The 19,407-nt window shown below is 36.8% G+C and overlaps 1 protein-coding gene across 6 annotated transcripts in view; it reads left to right on the forward strand.

Moving 5' to 3' along the window:
* Positions 1-19,407, forward strand: part of CTNNA2 (catenin alpha 2) — a 486,439-nt gene that overhangs the window by 373,027 nt on the left and 94,005 nt on the right. For all 6 annotated transcript variants that reach the window (XM_065060245.1, XM_065060243.1, XM_065060244.1 and 3 more), the window contains one exon: positions 14,077-14,229. In XM_065060245.1, the coding sequence (XP_064916317.1) occupies positions 14,077-14,229 (153 nt within the window). The remainder of the gene's footprint in view (positions 1-14,076; positions 14,230-19,407) is intronic.

Consider the following 19,407-nt stretch of genomic DNA (forward strand, 5'->3'; position numbering starts at 1 on the left):
AGTGTTTGGTTGACACACGCACTGGATGACTGGCGAGGACCAACACGCTCTATAGATCATTTGGAGTTGTCCGGGGAGGGCACCAGCTGTTCTGCTGTCACCACCCCTGGTGTCCCACCTGTCAGTGCCATTATCTCCTGCTGCCATCAGCTCTTCTCCTTGGGTCCTGCTCCGGTTGAGCTTGTTCACTCTGTATGAACCCATTGGTTTCCTCACAAGGTAGAATAACCAAACCCATTAGTTTTCTCTTAAAGAGCAGATATCTGTACTGCTATTAATTTTAACAGAGCAGCCTGTCCACAGTATTCTATGCGGTAGATTGAAGTGAAGTAATTCTTCATTTTGTCCATTCAAGCCAGACTAATACTTTGTATGCCTCCAAGTAGAAGGAACCGTAAAGAAATAGGAAGACTTTTTACCAGCGGTTCTCAGTTTATCCTGGAAATGATGCTCTCATCTACCTGTTAAGGAGAATTCATCCACCTCCTGCAGAATTAGCTTTATGTCATTACTGAAGCTAGGTAGAAATACTTTACAAAATTAATACTTTACAGAAAATTTTCCCATCAGAAGTTATCCAGAAATTTAATTTTGAAAACTAAAAGAAAAGCCCGGTGGCGTTGAAAAGTCACTTTTGCATTTTTTTCTGTAGTTTCAAACTTTCATTTTGAAAGTCGGCAGATTATTTTAGCTTAGCATTGCAAGTAGAAATATATATGTGTAAATAAATATTGAAAAGTAAAAACACAATTTCAGAATTTTCAGGAAAGTTTTACATTGTTTTAAGATGATTTAATCATTTTGAAGTTTTCAGATTTCATTCCAAAGTAGAATAAAACAAAAATTTAAAAGTACCATATTTTTCTCAGAGTTGGATCTGATTCTCCTTGCAGTTTTAGGCAACAAAACTTTATTATAAAATATATTAGTAGGAACTGTGAATTGGAAAGTCCAGAAATAACTCCATTACTGGTTGCATTTCAATGACTACATTTTGTATTTTGAATGTTTAGACTGATTTAGTTGTCATATGCAGGGACAGGAGTTGGACTCAATGATCCTTGTGGGTCCCTTCAAAATCAGGACAGTATATGATTCTATGATTTCAAGGTTTGTTTTCTCTAATGGAACAAATGTCTAAGAGAAATTAATGCTATTGCTAGGTATCTGTGACCCTGTGTGCAGTATCAAAATGTATTTTTTGCCTTCTGATTATTATTTAGTGACCTTAGATTATGTGGTTTTGAGTGCAATCCAGTTCAACCTGCCAGGCAGATACCACAAAAATCAAAACAATGTCAACAGTGTATTAGTAGCTACATACAGTTAGTAGCAAGGATGGTGATTTGGAATATAGAAAGCCGTCATCATTTCTGGACTCAAAATACCTGTGCTTGTTCTCATGGCTAAGTGACTTTTTCACACCACTCTATGGGGTAAAACATTTTGATTTAGCGTTTCTTTTTATCAAAAATGCCCTCTTCTCAGATAGTCTTTTTGAGACAACATCTTACAAACCTCCAAGGAATACATATTGTGTGGACACAGGACTGAAAAACAAAATTGTCAACAGCTGAATTAATTATTCAGCGTCTTTTCTGTTTGTCAGATGGTTTCAAACTTAGCCAATAAATTGTGTTTGAAAAAAATTGATAGACATATAGTAATGAAAGTAATTTCCTCAGAAAATCAGTCTAGAAACAAAAGTCTTTATGGTAAAAACTATGATCCTGTTCTGCTTTCTGCAAAAACACTGCAAATTTTCAAAAGTATATTTAATTTTAAGACCCCCTGCTGTGCTGCTTAGCTAGTAATATTGGCATTGTGTAACTATAGTATGTTATTATCTGTAAATAGGCCCTTCAATATGATTTCTACAGCAACCTGTAGCTCATTTTCACCTCTGATTTTCCAAGAATGAGTTTCACATGTGGCTGTGGATTGACATTTGAAAATTCATTATTTAATCTCAGCTACTTTGTAAGCTCAAAGCTGAAAGCCAAGCACTTTTACAATTTCTGTATTGGGTTGAATGAGCTGTCTCCCTCTTTCTTAGGAACACTGATGAAGTTTCGGATATTGATTGTTTCTTCTGTGTCTGCTTTTCCCAGTAACCACCGTAGGAATGGTGTCACAGTCTTAGGTACTCAGGATCAGTTTTAGTAATTTAGACATAAACTAATATTTTAATAATAGTGACTGTCCTATGGTGTCTTTCTATCAGCCACACACTCAGACGTGTTCAATCACATACTTTGCAGTAGTCTAAATTAAAATACATATATATATATATATATATATATCCAAGTCATGCCTGTCTTTTCTATACCTCTAATCAATTCTTTATGCATCATGTAATTAATACATCCTTTCACATGACCCTCATGTATTTTTGATTACTCTTTTACGTTATTCTTGTGCTAAGCTTTATAATCACAAATACCTTTCTAAGACACTCAGTGGGCTGCAGACATGGTATTTATTAGTCTGTTTTCAGCCATATTCTCCAGAATATGTCCCTTTGAATACCTCCCTTTTATCGCACAGCCTCAATTATTTTACTCTTTATCTTTCAATCCTTGATAATATTCTTTCAGTTTCTATATTAGGCTACGTGTCAAACTTTTAAAAGGTTAAAGGCTGATGAGAAAAAAATCCCTCTTGTAATTTATTCATGCAAGTGGTGTAAATCCAAGATCCTAGGGAGAACTTCTTGATCATACTCAGTTTTTACCTACTTCATAGGTCTCTCAAAGTATTCCCAATTCAGTGTGCTTTCTTTAATATGGGTTACAACAGTTTGAATTAGATAACAGGCTTCATAATATTCTTAAATTTATTAGTCTTTTTTTTTTACTAGCTCTTTGAGGCAGCTTAGTCCATTTGCTTTTTATGTCAGTCACTTCCACTTCAATTAAGTTGTATCACTACTATTTATGAATGCCATTTGCTATTTAAAAAAAATTGTTTAGCACTTTCAAACCTGCCAAAAAATGATGTAGACTCTAGGGAGACACTCAGAATAAAAAAATAAAAGCCATGAATACTAACTCATACAATTAGACTGAAGAAACACCTAAAATGGAAAGAATGTGTTCCGTTGGAACAGATTTTATCACATCTAACTTGTACAATGCAAATTATATTATGAATAAACACATATAATGCTTTCGGTCTGTGGACTTAAATCTCTCTTCAAGCATGTGTATAGCTTGGTTCTTTACAGTATGAAAACTGTTCAAGAAAACACAAAACCCCCTACAAAAGTAGAAATTTTATCATAATTTAGCAGCCAAGCTACTGTCTCCTGTGGAGGTAAAGCTGCCTCAACTTAGGTATTCTGCGTTGTACCAGCTTGAAAAGGTGCATAGCATCTGTACATTAAGATACAAACCCAAGAGAAGCATGAGTGCTCAGGAAGTGAAACAAAACTCTGAACTTCTGAAAAAAAACTGTGAACCTAATTCTAATCAAAGTTACTAGATAACCAGTTCCTTTCAGCTCCTTTGAGAAGCTGAACAGCACACCCAAGGAAATAAAATCTTGTATTGAGGGGGCAGGGAGAAGAGAAAAAAGAGAACCCTGAGAAGTCACACCAGCTGATGTCAAGTATGGAAATTAGTTGATAATATAAGGAAGCTGGTTTTCCTTTGACCTTCTCTGTGGTCAACAGAGGGGGTGGTTTGAGGTTTCAAGGCTGTATTTTGGAAAAGCTTATGTTTCTTTGTATACAGGGAGTTATGGATAAACTGCTTCCTAATTTAGGAACCCAAAAGAGAGGAGCCTAAAGGTAAGTTTTCGTGAATAGTACTTCAATTTTCAAGCTATAGAGCTAGTCAACACTGCAGCAATGGGTCCATTTCTAGGAGGGCTGGGGAAGAAAACTCTGCCTATCATTTCCATAAAAGTAGGTTTTGATGCACCCTTTGTTGCAGACAAGTGGAAACCGGTTAAGGTTGTAAACCAGGAAGGTGACTTTTTTTTAAAAAATACAAGGTCTACATAATTTAAGGAGGGCTGAAAACAGAGAGAGGGTCATGGACCATACATAACTCACATAACACTGAGAATTTGCAAGAGAGTTAATACAGCGTTTTGAAGATGCAAAGCTTCATGAAAGAGTTAAGTAGTAGTAGAATAGCCAAGAAGGTTGTAACTTCAAAATTTAGTCTTGCATTAATGCTTTCTAAAGATTTATTTTGCAAAGACAAACTTGAAGCAAGGTCATGCTTGAATAGATGATCAACAGAAGCCTTGCTAAGGTTGTGCTGTACTACCAAAGAGGAGATAGCAATTGTTCCCAAGGGAAAGTGCAGTGGGATTGGTGATATTACTTCATCCTGTTGCATGAAAATGCTTCTTGACAAAATGCTGGCATTTTTCAAAGGGAGGCAGCCATAAATCAATCTAAATGCCTTTGAACCTGAGTCACAGAATCACAGAATGTTAGGGATTGGAAGGGAGAATCTTGTATCTGGGTAGGAACAACCCCAGGTTCCAGTATAAATTGGGGAATGACCTGTTAGAGAGCACTGTAGCAGAAAGGGACCTGGGGGTCCTGGGGACAGCAGGATGACCATGAGCCAACACTGGGCCCTTGTGGCCGGTAAGGCAAATGGTACCTGGGGTGGATTAGAAGGGGGGTGGTCAGTAGGTCAGAGAGGTTCTCCTGCCCCTCTGCTCTGTCCTGGGGAGACCACACCTGGAATATTGTGTCCAGTTGTGGTCCCTCAGTTCCAGAAGGACAGGGAACTGCTGGAGAGAGTCCAGCGCAGCCACCAAGATGTTGAAGGGAGTGGAGCATCTCCTGTGTGAGGAAAGGCTGAGGGAGCTGGGGCTCTGGAGACTGAAGGAGGGGTGACCTTATTAATGTTTACAAATATATAAAGGGTGAGTGTCAGGAAGATGGAGCCAGGCTCTTCTCTTTGACAACCAACAGTAGGACAAGGGGTAATGGGTACAAACTGGAACACAGGAGGTTCCACTTAAATTTGAGAAGAAACTTCCACCTTTTTGTCGTTTTTGCCTCATTTTCACCTGCAGTGCCTCTAGTGCTCTTGATTATGGAACTCTGGAAGCTGGCTTTCTGAAAGTGGTTTATCAAATGCTAATGCAGTTTTATTTCTGTGCCACCATTATGTATTGGCGGCTCTTTTTTTTTCTTGTGTTTATTTAATAGGGGTGCAATGCATTGTACATACGTCAGCGCTTCTTTACTGTGTTTCTCAAGCAGTTTGTACAAAGGTATTAGGAGTCTTGTGTAATACTGGGTTATAAAGCAGAGATGGTGATGCTTCACTTTATAAAGTCTTCTGCTCTCTCAGCTTCCACTGAGTTTGTAGGCACTGCTTAAAGCCACAGAAGCAGGTAAACTCGGAATTTCACCAGCTTGGACTGAAAGAACTGTAAGCCCCTGGAACACTGTTCAATACTGCACCCACTTTTTGTCTGATCCCATTTGATAGAATAACCGGTGTATTTACTTTAGGAAAGAAGTTTTAGAAAGATGTCTAAAATCTGATCTAGAAAGGTAGAAGCAGTGGACTGTTATTTAAATTGCACTGAATTGTGATTTTTGAGTGTGCCTGTCTTTGTCTCCCTCAAAATGCATTTCTTCTAGATGTCTATCACTGTGACATTGAGGTTTTTATGGTGCTCTGAAGTGTTTCAGAGGAAACTGAGAGCATTTTAATACTGCTGATTTACTCTTCAGGCCTGCAGTAATTTCCTTACTGCCTAATTATAAGGCAGGGTTTAATTTACTCTACACATAATGTTTACTGATGCACATATGGCACCATATTTCAGGACAATATACTCATATCAGGTAGTTTTGTATAAGGCTACACGCAGCATGTAACATTCTCATTAAATGAAGGCAAGGTTGATCTGCAACATAATAGTAATGATGGCTTATTTTTGCCTGGCAAAATCCAAAGAGTGTAGTAGCTATAGCTGCTTTTGCTTTTTGAAGTAGAGACTTGTTTGTTTGTTGGGTTTTTTTTTACCTGAATGAAGTTGTGAGCACAGAGGGTTGGCCTTTCAAAGTGGCTTATAAGGAGTTAGTGGGCAAAACTCCATGACAGCTATATTGCCTTAGAGCAGATTATTGCACATAGTTTATCTATTATCCCTCAAATAATGAATGAAAGCTCACATATTTCAACAAATCTTTGTACTCACTCCAGGAATTCTATAAGATGTCTAGCTCTGTAATGACTGCAGATAAACAAGTATGGAGATTTTAAAACTCTTTTTAATGGGAGACACTGTATGTGCAAGACGTTTGACAGATGTGTATAATGTAGCTACTCAAAAAGATAGAAAAAAAACTATTCCAAGAAATTTCTATTGATGATAGTTTTATGTAAAGAAGCTCTTGCTGTTCCGTAGTGTCAACCAGAGAATGACCTATAATAACATCAGCTAAAGAAACTTATAGAAGCTTGGATTCATCAAGACAGCTTCAAGCTTTGATGTTCATTATGAATAATGCAGTAGCATGAGGTAGGGAGCTCTATAAATGTAAGGAAAGCATAGTCCTTTCCCAAAGGCTTCTGTAATTCTGTCCTCCTGATGGATTTATGAGCAATGGCAAAGTACGTAGAATTTAATTTCCAAATGGGATCTCAACATTGTATTTGTTTCTCAGCTGATATTAATTTTGTTCAGTAATGCTTTCTAAAGTACTATAAAATATATGTAATGCTACTTGTTAAGCAATCAGAAATACAAAAAGTTTTGGTTTTTGCTTTATAGAAATTACTAAAAATGAGAAAAAAAAATAAAACAATGATAAAAACTGACAAAAACCTCAATAGAACAAACTCAAGAAAAAACCCCAAGCTGTGATCTCACTTCAGTAAGGGCCTTTTTGAAAGGTATGGCTGATAATTGATAGTATCAGATATCAATCATCTCTCTCCATGGGACAGGATCAGTTTCTTTGAGTCACTCTTGGAAAGGATGATGAAGAACCCGTTTTTGCAGAACAGAATCAATTTTTAATCTCATTTCAGGCATTGTCTGCAACTCCAGTAGGCAGGTCTACCAAAGACAGTTGTCAGCAGCTGTCACTTGGGCTAAATCTCTGGGTCTTAGAGAAGCTGATGACAATATTCAGTATGCTAGCCTGCTCATGGAGCTGAGGTAGGTGGGAATGCAAGTGTGACACATCTAGTACATATTATATAAAACCTTTAAAATGTATTTGATCTAACTGCTTTTAAATGATGTTACTATGCCTGCTTATCACAGTGACAATAATTTCATGAAGGGCTTTCATAGACAACTTCTTTCCCATTTGTGACCGAAAAGCTATTTAACCTATTTACCATATTTATATTTATAAATATGTTTATTGTCATATATACATACACACACACACACATATATGTGAAAATCATAAAGCTCCAAAGCCAAATACCATTTCAAAAAAGCCTGAGACAATATATGAAGATAGACAACGTGTTGTGGTTCTCTGTTAATCTGTGGATGTTTAATCCATTATTTTTATTCTTCATTACCCTCTTCTTCGTCACACCTCTCCTTTTTGCATCAGACCCTCTGGGCTTGCAGTGCTGGTGACATTTTTGATACTTCACAGCCCTCAGTTTTCACAAGAATATTTTTCAAAGTCTTATCCCTTTTCTTCTCTGCTGGGTTCACCTCCTGTGGTCTTTCCTTTTTTTCTATGTGCAGTCTCTCATTCTGCACCTTCATCCTCCCGTATACTCCTTGTCACAACTCTGCCCTCCCAGGTCATATAGAAAATGGAAGTTAATCACTGTCTTTCTCTTCTGCATTATTTTGACTTCACTAACAGTTCAGTCACTGCCTGTATTTCTGTCCTCCTGTTTTTACATTTTTCAATAGTAATCTCCATACTGTCCTCTACCTTTTCAAAGCCCTCTATCATCCTTTAGTGTTAGAAATAATAAGTATTTGGTACTATCCCAGCACTCCAGTCAGCATTATGATTTTATTGTTCTGTCCAGACATGAAGCCAGACAGAGTTCTTGCCCTGATAATACTCATATATTGGAGGATATGTGGACATCTTTTGTCCCCTTAGCTTATATACTTTTCTCTGCTTTTATGTAACTGTCTTAATGTTGTTAGCAAGCCTGAGGCTTGCTCTTGCCAAATAAATATTATTTTTTGATAAGACAGTATAAAATTTCAAAGTCACAAAAATTGGTAAACATTCCCTCCTAAAAATATATATATATATATATATATATATACACACACCCCATATACCAGTTTGAGGAATTCTCTGTATTAACCTACAACTAGGAGGAACTTTTTGTGTGTCTTACTGTCTTTCAAAATTCTGGTCAAAACTTGTTGTTTTAAGTCCCTTTACTTGATAAATTCATGCACAGTCTCTCCCTGACTAAGGAAGTTTCTCTTTAAGGAGAAGAAAGCTTGCACACAGAAAAATACAGGAAGGTTTATGATGAGTCTTTGTAATATAATTTCTTCCTGAGTTTTAATCTTAGGCTCAAATCTTAAATATTTGTATGTAGTATATTCCAGAAATCTGTAGTCTGGGTATCCAAGTGTGATACATGCGTTAAATGTTAATCTTTTTCTTTTAATCTGTTAATCTGTTTAATCTGTTAATCTGTTTAATCTATCAAGACATAATTTATGGCTTTAGTGTCCACATTCCCAAATATACCATTTTTGGGTCACATCTTCAGGGGTTGTATTGTGCAGAATTGACTGAGACTTTCTCTTTAGCGCGACATTGCAGCAGCTTCTGATCTTATGGTCTTATTTTCCAGAACTCAAAATCACAATATATTAGAGGAGACGTTAACTGCAATGGGGAAGTCTTTATTTTCATCTCTTTCAATTAAATTAATACCTGTTTGGGAGTGCTCAGCAGCTGCAAAAACTGAAGTTGGGTTCAGCTTGTAATGCACATTAAATAGAAAATGGTGAATAAGGTATTCCTTGGTAAACTTTTGTTACAGATAGCTTTATACTGCCAGTATTTATAAAGTTTAACAATCTGTTAGAGTCATTAATCTCCTGCTGTGACTTTACTTTCCAGTGTCAGGATTAGACATTTAATTCTCTGCTAGACTGTAAGTAGCACTGAGACATTTTGGTTCTAAAATTGTTATATAGCCATGGAAAACATCATTTCAGGGGGCAGTTTAACCTCTTTGAGCTCAATTATAGCTGTGAACTGGCAATGATAAAACAGCTCAAAATAGTGCTTAGAACAGTAGAACATGATGCTATCAAAACCAGCAACTGACTCTGCGCCATAAACTGACTTAATTGACTGAACTGGAAAGACATAAAATCTGCCTTGTGGTTCACCATTCATACTTGCAGGTCTTGGTGTTTTCCTTTTGCATTTTTGTGCTGGGCTGGCAAACTTATTATTCTTTTAGCTATATGTTAATTAATAAAGTTTTCTCCATGACAAAATGAATTAATCAAGACCTTTATTTAATGTGCTTTCTCCTCTAACAAATGCAGTTTCATGTAGTGAAAACTATCCACACTTTGAAGTCACCTCTAACTTAAAAATTCAGTGGGGAAAGAATCCTAAAGCATTGTCTTATGAGTAATAATTTGTGTCATAATAATTACATCAGAATGTGAGGTAAATTAAGGCATTGCAAAGACATTTATTAATGTACATATTAGTGGAAGATCTCATGCTGGTTTTAGAATAAAACTTGATGTGTTTTTGCTGCATGTTTTATCACCATTTAAATTCAAGTCACAGACTTCTCCCGTTCCCTCCTGAACTGATGTCGGTTGTAGGAAACAGTAAAATCTCTGGATGCATAAGTCATCACTTTGGCTGGACTTTGTCGCAGTACGCAGAGGAACATACAAGATTAGTTTTCCAGTAGTTATTTACCTTGATGAATAGCCCTAATTGGATCAAATAGACTGGCAATGCTGAGCTAATACTTTAAAATGTCTTGTCTTGTGCAATTAATATTACCTTGTCATGTATCCATTTCAGCTGTTGGATGAATGTCTAATGTTCATACTCCTGTCACATTTAACAAATGATTTTGTCAAGTCATTCTTTATAGCCTGTGATGATGGATAGAAAAATTTGTGGTCTCCTGCATATATAAAAACTGTTAACTATACCTTTCAACCTCAATGCACGGGCGTCCTAAAACTCAGATAACCAATTTCTAAAGAAATTATTATATGTTTTTACATGAGGGGTCAAAAATATGCTGCTGACATCTATGATTAACACAGCATAGGAAAACAGAATTTGATAATTCTATATTTATCAAACCTGTGACAGTCAGAACTCAGATTTTTTTGTTTTTCAGTTGCTGCAATTCTGAACTGCACAAGGCACCATATAGTGACCATTAGAAACAAGATATCAATTTTTTCATTCATTTATTTTTATTCAGATATAACTCTACTATATATTTATATAGTTAATCCCAAATTGCTGGTGAGCTGATGCTCTTACTGTCCTTATGGATTTCTGGCACATGGTTGTAGACTGAAGATATTTAATACTGATGAAAACAAGCTATGTACTTAAACTTGAGACATTTCTTACAGTTCCATGGGGCGTATTGTTAGAATCAGGTCTATAATATTAATAACACTTTTACCTTGACTAAAAATTGAATTCCTTGTTCATTCAACACAACACTTTGAAACAGGTGTGTGATTATGGAAAGATATAAACAGAAAAATCTTGGTGTTCCTTTAACAATTAAAGTTGGTTTTTTTTCAGTGCAGTGGGTGGATAGTTTTATTGGTAATGACATTGAACTTGATCTAGTGGATTTTTTTAAGGGTTTTCCCTGAGAATGAAATGGAAACCACATGTGATTTTTACCACCTTGGTGTGTTCATTTGGAAACATCACCATTTAGCATGTTTTGGTTCAGTGGACTTCAAAAAGTCTTAACTGTATGTACTGAAGTGAGGCATCTCACTTGGGAGCAGAGCTTCTCAGCAAGTGTTGGGAGATGAGCAGCAAGAGAGGGTGCTTAAGCAAATGTGAGACAAACCCTTTAGAATCATGGAATAATTTTGGTTGGAAGAGACTCTCAAGATCATTGAGTTCAACCATTAACTAAACCATGTCCCTTAGAACCTCATCTATACGTCTTTTAAACCCCTCCAGGGATGGTGACTCAACCACTTCCCTGGGCAGCCTGTTCCAGTGCTTGGCAACCCTTTCAGTGAAGAAATTTTTCCTGATATCTATATAGGAGTTTCAGATTGATATATAGAAACCCACCATTTAATAGGGAAGGATTGATATAAATAGTAATTGGAAGTCTATCAGGCATCTAATGCAGAATCCCATGCTGGTGCACTATTCTATGGCGCTTAACATCTTACTGTATCTTTTCTTTTTTGGAATGCTTATTCAATATATTCATCAACGATTTGGATGAGGCAATAGAGCCTATTATCAGCAAGTTTGCTGATGACACCAAGCTGGGAGGAGTGGCTGACACTGGGAGCTGTGCTGCCATCCAGAGACCTGGGCAGGCTGGAGAGTTGGGCGGGGAAAAAATTAATCAAATATAACAAGGGCAAGTGTAGAGTCTTGTATCTGGGTAGGAACAACCCCAGGTTCCAGTATAAGTTGAGGAATGACCTATTAGAGAGCACTGTAGCAGAAACAGACCTGGGGGTCCTGGGGACAGCAGGATGAGCATGAGGGCCAGGAAGGCCAGTGGTACCTGGTGTGGATTAGAAGGGGAATGGTCAGTAGGTCAGAGAGGTTCTCCTGCCCCTCTACTCTGCCCTAGTGAGACCACACTTGGAATATTGTGTCCAGTTTTGGTCCCTCAGTTCCAGCAGGACAGGGAACTGCTGAAGAGAGTCCAGCGCAGCCACCAGGATGCTGAAGGGAGTGGAGCATCTCCTGTATGAGGAAAGGCTGAGGGAGCTGGGGCTCTGGAGCTGGAGAAGAGGAGACTGAGGGGTGACCTCATTCATGGTTATCAATATGGAAAGGGGGAGTGTCAGGAGGATGGAGCCAGGCTCTTCTCGGTGACAAACAGTGAAAGGACAAGGGGTTCAAACTGGAACACAAGAGGTTCCACTCAAACTTGAGAAGAAACTTCTTCTCAGTAAAGGTAATGGACACTGGCCCAGGCTGCCCAGGGAGGTTGTGGAGTCTCCTTCTCTGCAGACATTCCAACCTGCCTGGACACCTTCCTGTGTAACCTCATCTGGGTGTTCCTGGTCCGGCAGGGGGATTGCACTGGATGAGCTTTCCAGGTCCCTTCCAATCCCTGACATTCTGTGATTCTGTGTGCTTTGATATATTTGAAGCAATATTTGTATTCATCTTTGTGTTAAGATGGTACCTGTGATAACTATTCATGGCTCAGGATTTCATTGTAGATCCTGTGCAAACAGATTCAAAGGAAGATCTGAAAGAGCTTTCAATATAAGAATAAAATTTGATTCAATGAGTGGATATCAGCAGATTGATGAGAGAAAAAAAGAAAGACTACAAGGTGACAAAGTGATAGGTAGTAGCAACCACACACCAGCTTCCTAACTGTTGGCAGGTCTCTTTGATGTATTCTTCTTTTTTTTTTTGTCTTTTCTTTCTGCCTTTTTTGTATGTATTACTGTATAAGCTATTCTGAGTGCCTTTAATCATTTTGGAAGTGTAATAATACTTTCCAGGTAGAATATGAGTAGAATTAATTTTTAAGGGGAGTTAAAAATTGTTTTTCTTAATATGTTGGCTGCTTTAGTTATAACAGAAATAAAAGGAATACCTCATGCAAACACACACATGCTCTTTTGCTTGGCTTGTTTTTACTGCAACACTTGAATGGAAATACTCAAATTTAACTTTCTCCTTATGCAAATAGAGCTGACAATAGCTGCTGTCAAACAGCAAACATGCCTTGGATCATGTAATTACAGTGCCTAACAATATACCCATTTTCAGTTTGACTGGGTATTTTTATGACACCTTGTCTAACTAGAGCTTTCTTTTCTGGCCTGCAAAACACAGAAAATTACCTTTCCTAATGTTTCATATAACTCAAAAAGCATGATTTAAGGAGACTAATGGCCAGCCAGACTTCCAGGCTGAATAGCTCCCAGCTTGTGTTTGAGTCCACAGTTCCTTGTTCTTAATAACCAAAAAGCTGGAGAAAACATGGTAAAAATGTTCTGGATCCACACTCCTATAGAGCAATTAAGCTTCCAGGAAGAATTACTTAAGATTTCAGTCATCTTTCTAACTCTCTTTCACATTTTAGTGAAGTTTGACACTAAGTAGTAGTTATTAGCAAGGCAGAGAAAAGTTAGCCATCATTCTTACAGTACTATTGTTTCAAATAGATGTTTTTAAGAAATAACAGATGTTCAATCTTCAGTAACTTGTAAGGTGGTGTGTTGAGTGTTTTGTTGCTTTTTAGTTGTGTGGGGTTTTTTTTGTTTTTTTTTTTTTTGTTTTTTTTTTGGTAGTTTGTTTGTTTGTTTTTTTTTTCCTTTGGAATGAATTGTAATATGTTTTCTACTCTGCCTGGTAAATGCTTAAAAAGGTTTTCTGTTTATACTTGTTGGAGGTATTTGAGGGAGAATACAAAGCCCAAGCCATGTGCTAAACTAAATACTCATTATTGCGCAGAATACTATTCAGTGCTGGAATTAGAAAAGGCTTAGAAATATTCTGGCTAATATTGTTAATGGTTGCTTGAAGTTTATCTCCTTAATCCATATTTGGCTTCAAAGTGAGCTGAACTGTTTTTTAAAGAAGTGTGCAGCGTTCAGGTCTCATCAATTTGCAATGTATTACATGGGTATTCACCATCATCCTATATAGATCCATTCACTCCAGTAGGATTAGATGAATGTCAGCACAAATCTCAGCAGTGTTTTGCAGAGCCTAGGCCACTAAGTGCTTGATATTTAATATATAACTTGGAGGGAAGAAAGAGAAAAGCCCAGCCTCCCATGCAGTACTGTGAGATGCAATACATCAATGCTTAAATATAAGTAGCCAACAAATACAGTGAGAATGTATATTGATAATTTTCCTCTTATTTACTGGTCCATTTTCTTTTGTCACAGCTACGGAAGGCAGTAATGGATCATATATCGGATTCATTCCTGGAGACCAATGTCCCATTACTGGTTCTCATCGAAGCTGCAAAAAGCGGTAATGAGAAAGAAGTGAAGGAGTATGCTCAGGTCTTCCGTGAACACGCCAACAAGTTAGTTGAGGTAAGTGATCTTATTGACATGGCTAGATTTCCATCCTGCCTCTCTTGAAGAGGCAAAGAAAATGATATACAGCTGAAATGGTAGAGGCAGCATTTCTGTAATGCAGGTTTCAGGAGTTTTGATCAACTTTATCCCTCTGATTGCACAGCAAATGTCTGGATGACTGCCAGGGAAGAGCATGCGCTGTATTTCAGTAGTTAATTAAAGCAATCGAGCATGTTTAAAATTGTATTTCCAGTATTTTGTCGAAAGTAATGGGCAACAGTAAGTAAATTTCAGCTCAGCTTTGTTAACAGTAGAATAGATCTTAATCTCTATTAAGTAAAAATCCAAATAGGTGCTTAAAAATACTGTATCTGGTACTGGCCAGAGGCTGCTCTAAACTGAAGAGCTTGTCATGCTGAACTAAAATAGGAAAAAGGACACTTAGAGAAGGCACAGCCTTAAGACCGTGCTTATTCTTGAAAGGTCCGTATTACAGATATATACATATAGTATCTTCTTTTCTTAAGAGACATACTGTGCAAATTCAAATGATAATTTCAGATCTTTAGGGACTTTATTGCAATAGCTCTATACTACCATGAGAGGTATAAAACATAATGATTAAAACCTGGATGCTCATTGAATGGGCTTTTAATAAAATAATAATAAAGTTCATGTCAGTTTGCCTTTAACAGATCAAGAACTATGAAAAATGCTTGTATTTCTTGAAGAAAAATAACTGAATGATTTGTTTGACATCATTATGTGGTGTTATTGACTTCTCTGTGCTAGCATTATTTTGAAGAATATGGAGCCCCTTTGCAACATCCTTTCTCTGTTGCAGTACTATGTGTTCTTTAGCAAAGGAAAATATGATTAGGGAACTACTGATTTGATAAGAATTGAATTGTAGTTTTGCGTGGTTTTTGTTCTTTAAACAGACATTGTTCTAATTCTCTGGTACTTGAGATGTAGCAAGGAGTGTTTCTTGGTTACTATTGACCAGAGTTAGACAGTTCCCTGACAAATATGTGTGGGATGTATTTTTATTGAGAGTAAGATGCCCTTCTGGAGCATCTGGCTCTTCCCATATACAAAACAAGGAACCAAGGTACCTCACTTAGGGTCTGGGAGTCAGGTCTTTGCTATAGCACTTAACTTGTAGGTACTTAAAGGTAGGTCCTGGGTTTTAAAAGCTCTGTGTGAATTCTGTATAATGCCATGTATAATAAGGTTCACTACTATTATCCAAAATAGGAGCACGGGACTGTCACCAGCTTCCAGTCTTGATCCCTCTGTATTATGCAAAGATTTGCTACTGTCATCTGGTGACTGGAGCTGTGGAAATGAAAAAGCCAACAGTCAGTAGGTACATAAAGAGAGAAAAAACAAACAGGAAACGACTGTGCAATAGTCACAGTTATATTGTAGTGGCAGTCAGAGTTGTAGCCCTATACATCATATGCAATGAATGTATGTGGTTAATATTATAGCACTCCCCTCCTCCACAGACTTGCAACAAAGCATTGCAATTATGGGTCTAATAGAACTATATAAAAGTTAAAAATAATTAAGAAGATGTTTTTTAAAAAGAAAATAAGAGGTAGTGACATAAAAAGAGGAAAAATACCTATTAAATGCTATAGTTAAAAAAAGCAGCCACCCCAATTAAAAGCAAAAAAGCCAAACTAAACCAAGACAAACAAACAAATAAATAAAAACAAAACCAGAAAACATAAAACACTTTCAACTGAGAGAGTCATTAATAGTTATAGCTTTGGTTTTACAAGCCTAACATTACATTAGACTTGTCCTCAAGACCAAAATAGAGTTTGGTTACTGTTTTTGAACATTATGTGGTCATATTTAGGTAGTCCACCATCAAAAGAATGGTGATAGTAACGATAGTTGTCTTAGCCCTACTGCCTGATATGTTTATTCCATTTAGTTTTTTCCAGTCTGTTAGAAGCAGATATTTAATTGGTTCTTGTATGTCTCTGGCATCTGGTATGAACCTGTGGGTCCACTATTACTCTTTTCCAAGGATGGGTCCTTTTAGCTCTATCTTTGACTTTTACTTATAAAAATTCTTTCTGCTTTGGGCAATAAGGTATCTTGAAGAAATTATTTTCTATTGCAAGTAGAATTTTGAAACCCACATTTCAGTTTCATAAAACTGCACAAGAAAATCAATATTTGGAATAGATTTACATTCCTTGTTCACTAGATTTTGCACTTAAAACAGTTTCAGCATTTTTACTGAACGTTGCACAGTGGTATCTTAGCAGATGGGCTTCTATGTTTTTTGGTGGGTCAAGTATTTTGCAAATAGTAAAATGTGGTTTAAAGATGAGACATAATCAAGTGACTGTGGAATGTAAGATCCTTTCTCAGGCACAGGGCCAGAATTGCTTGCTGATACATGCAAACATGGTTCCACTGAAGTATGTGGAGTTACACTTGCTTATGTTACAAGAATTTGGAACTACAGATACTACTGTCAAAACTCTGTAATAGTTAATTTTAAAATTAGAATCTGAATTTCTTTCCAAGCTCAATAGAAAGTCCATCAAAAGGTCAGGAAAAATAACCCATATTTCTATAATTCTTTATATAAAAGCTGTGTTTTACCTTTCTGAGAGAAAAAAAAAGTACATTTCTTGATATTTGATGAATACAAATGACAAAATTTTCTTTGCACAGCCAATGCATTTTCTAAAGTATGTTCTGTAAGAATGAGGCTTATGGAACCCAACTTTCTTTTATAGTTTATATTGCAGAATACTTCAGTCTTCTCTTAAGAGCTGTTTTGATTATTTATATGTTTTCCCTGCCTCTTATGGTAACTTTTTGTCTTTTGCTTTTCACTTGACTTGCTGTGATATGCCTCATTTGAGAATTACAACTGCAAAGAGGAGTTCTCATTTTTCTAGACATTCACTGACAACTGGTTTCGTCAATGGGTTATGTTGGAAACTCAGAGTTAGGTGTCACCTCATGAAACCTGAGGCGTTTGATCTGGTATAGTTATGTGTAGAAGCCTTCCTGGCTCAGGCTTCCTCCAGAGCCCAAGAAGACAGAGCATCCCAAGAATGAGACCCAGCTTAACTATGATGTAAATAACCCAGAATGACTCGAATTGTCGTACAGTTATTTGGGGTAAAAAAACAATAATCAGATAACACAGAATTTAAATGGTACCACTCCAGGCTTGGCTGGCTAATTCCTTTCCTTCAAATTATATTTCAGCAGTCATCTCTCAACTTTTCTGCCTCTTGAAACTGAAGTTAGAGAAATTATGGTGCCTTTCCAGGTCATGATCTTTACTTCATGAATCCCTTTAATGCTTTTTCAAAAAAATTATCTCTAATGATTGAAAGTCAGTAAATGCCTGAGTTGTGTTGCCAGCTTCAAATGTGACCTTGGGAAGTCATTTAACTTCTGTATCCTGGCACCTTCATTTGTAGCATAAGGTTAATGACAGATAATTCTAATACCTACCACACAAAGGCACTTGACTGATAAATCAGCTCAGATTTATTCAATGCATCTATCAAAGTGCTATATGGCAGCTAATTAATTATATTTTTATTATTGCTTTTAGCTAAGCTTCCATAGTTTAACTGTTAGACCTCTGGACTCCTTTTTGCAAAATTAAATTATTAAATCCAACCATTTTTCCTGGGAGATGAAATTCAGCAGCCAGTAAACTCTTGATAGCATGATAGTCATCATAGCAAGCTGCCTACTTGTTTTCTATAGGAAACATCAACATATTTGACATTTAATTAAGATCTGTGAAACTTCAGGTTACAGGGCCTTTTGGTTAAATTAGTGAATTGGATCAGAGTTTCCATCCTCACAAAGATGGAGAAAAGTCCAAGAGAGCCTTCCTATGTAACCTCATCTGGGTGTTCCTGCTTTAGCGGGGGGATTGTACTGGGTGAGCTTTCCAGGTCCCTTCCGATCCCTGATATTCTGTGATTCTGTGTGATTTAAGTTGTGAGTTTTTAAAAAATATTTTATGGAAGGACTTAAACGTTTAGTTTAAGTGAACATTTACAAGAATTAAGTCCAGCTGCTTTATTCTTACTTGAAACTTATTTCCAACAAAATTGGATTGAAGGGAATGGTTGTTCTTTAGCACAGACTGATGCAACACCAAAGCTGAAACAGTTACAAATAATCTTTTTAAAAACAAAACAAAAAACAAGGCCTTACCAATTTTGTATGAATTAATTTTTTATGGATAATTTTGTGAGGCCTATATGTGTTTATCAGCTTCATCTCATACAAACTTAAGATTTCTGGAGACAAAATAATCAAAGCTACCTTCTAAGAACACTTGGCTAGTGGAAGGACTGTGTTAGGCAGTGGTTTATGGTGATCAAAATTTGATACAGTGCAAGCAAATCAATAGAATCACCAGGCTGGTTAGTAATTTGTAACAGATGAAACCTTACAGCAGAGTTTCTGTTTTATAGTCTTTTTGTTCATTACACTCATAAGAGTCTTTAACTTTTTCCTGACCATGTAATCGCTACTTTGAACAGGATTACTGGGGTTACTTTTGGGAGTTTAGGGGTTGGGTTTTTTCCTCTTAAAATGTCAAGGGAGAAAAAAAAAGGTTGATATTTGAACTCTTTATAACACACAGTGCAAACTACCCTTCATTTTCCAAGAACTGTATTGTAGCTCCTTAATTCAGATTGATTGTATGTTTTCCCATCATAAATGTGGAAACAGGCTTGCACACTGAATACAGAAGGAAAAGAAACCAAACACGGTTAGTGTGCACAGCACACTAAACAAGCTCAAACATGCTCAATGCCTACTTGATTCAGTAATGTGTGCGTGGAGTGGAAAAGATGCAAAATAAGTTTTTACTATGGTGGTCAATGGTGAATTTAACCTCTCAGAAATCATGGAGAGCATTTGGTGTCTAAGAAACACAAAGCTAGGCTTTCTCCTAGGGAGTAAAGATCTTCTGTGTAAATCTGCAACATACTTGAGATCAACAGAGCTCTGACTGTTTACACTGTACAATTCTATCTCACATTCAGATAACAATATTTTGTTTGTGCTTTTGTAAGTATTGTATAAGCTTATGAACTGAGTTGGACTTTAATTTAAGATAGGCAAAACCCAGAGTAGCAAGCCTAAGAGGAAAGAATTTGGCTTATTTTTCTCTGC

Source organism: Columba livia, chromosome 4, assembly GCF_036013475.1.
Source record: "Columba livia isolate bColLiv1 breed racing homer chromosome 4, bColLiv1.pat.W.v2, whole genome shotgun sequence".
NCBI lineage: Eukaryota > Metazoa > Chordata > Aves > Columbiformes > Columbidae > Columba > Columba livia.